The sequence below is a fragment of the Halyomorpha halys genome, unplaced genomic scaffold, assembly GCF_000696795.3.
Source record: "Halyomorpha halys isolate HHAL.00 unplaced genomic scaffold, Hhal_1.1 Scaffold245.1, whole genome shotgun sequence".
NCBI classification, from domain to species: domain Eukaryota; kingdom Metazoa; phylum Arthropoda; class Insecta; order Hemiptera; family Pentatomidae; genus Halyomorpha; species Halyomorpha halys.
The window spans coordinates 18,961-20,286 of record NW_027106223.1 but is presented as its reverse complement, the minus strand read 5'-3'; the positions used below and the strand labels follow the sequence as shown (position 1 = coordinate 20,286).

The window sequence follows — 1,326 nt, the reverse complement described above, 5'->3', positions numbered from 1 at the left end:
CATATAACAACTTGATAAAGCAGTTCAGTTTGGTGCTCACCAGCTTCAGGATCCAAAGTAGTTGTCGGAGGGGCAGGTGTAACTGGAGGCTTTGGTCTCGTGCAACCACTTGCAAGAGTACCCTTTACATCTCGTCCAAGTGCTTTATTAATAGCTGAAAGAAGTGGAAACTGGCCATCGCAGCAGAGGTTTTGGAAATCGTCCAAGTCTATTGTCCATGCCATCAAACCTCCGAGTCCATTTGACTTGACAAAGCTAGCCTATAAAATTTAGAAAACACATTTTCATTTCAAATACTACTAATTTTAATATTTGAAATGAAATTAAATATAGTGAAAAAATAATTTTATTCAGAGACAAATATCCCCTTAGAATAAATACATGGTTCACACATTATGAATAGTATTGCCTTCGGGAGGTTTGATAGAGCCACTTCAACTCAGTATACCAATGTGAGACATGAGAGTACCTCAGAAATCCAAAGATTCTATGGGATGGACTTTCAGAATCTTAGGAATTGTTTAAATACAGTTATGGATTTGTGTGTGATCTGATAAATATGATTATTCTAGGAAAGATGTTGGTCAAAGGCCACTCCAAAGTTTTTTTATTGTGGTGTGGAAGTGAATCAGTTGGTTTTTAAGGAAAAGTAAGGGATAATAAGGGTGGGAATAAAGTAGGAGCTTGGAGCCAATAAGAATTGTCTTAGCTTTTGCAGTGTTCAATTTCAAATCATTGATGCCTATGTATTGTATAGAATAGTAATTCTCAAAGTGTGCGCCGGGGCACTCTGGTGTCGTCATAAGGGCACCACAAAATATTCAATTATTAAAAAATATATAGGTATTTTTATTTCTAATGCTTAACTAACTACTTCAAACACATATTTTCAAAATTTAAATGTATACTTATATCCATTCGTACCTTTTCTGCTATTGATTTGTCGTCATCAAAACTGACCCACTGATCACCTGAATAAGCATATGGTCCATATTCTGTTGTTTCCTTTCTCCAGCTGTTTTTTCTTACTGAAATAGAACAATTAATTAAAAAAGTAATCGTTAATATGAATTCATCAATTAAAACAAATGGATATATAAAGAAAAATAAATGTGTAGAAAAAATTTTTAAGCAAAAACAAATTTGATTAAATTAAGATGGGCTGATCTTACTTCACCAATATTTTAATATTGGAGAAGTTTGTTGGGGGGTGTGGTCAGCAAAGAACAACATAAATAAACAAAACCATATTTATTTATTTTATGCCGCCGTTTCGACCTGAGTTTCGGGTCTTCATCAAGGCTATAGGTGAAAAGAGATAACAAC

General features: G+C 34.0%; 1 protein-coding gene across 1 annotated transcript in view; it reads right to left on the bottom strand.

The window, feature by feature from the left end:
- The window catches only part of LOC136795093 (chitinase-3-like protein 1), a 17,357-nt gene that overhangs the window by 9,198 nt on the left and 6,833 nt on the right, over positions 1–1,326 (bottom strand). The window contains exons 5-6 of the mRNA XM_067044597.1: positions 925–1,028; positions 41–260 (exon numbers count right to left, since the gene is read on the bottom strand). Of these exons, the coding sequence (XP_066900698.1) occupies positions 41–260; positions 925–1,028 (324 nt within the window). The remainder of the gene's footprint in view (positions 1–40; positions 261–924; positions 1,029–1,326) is intronic.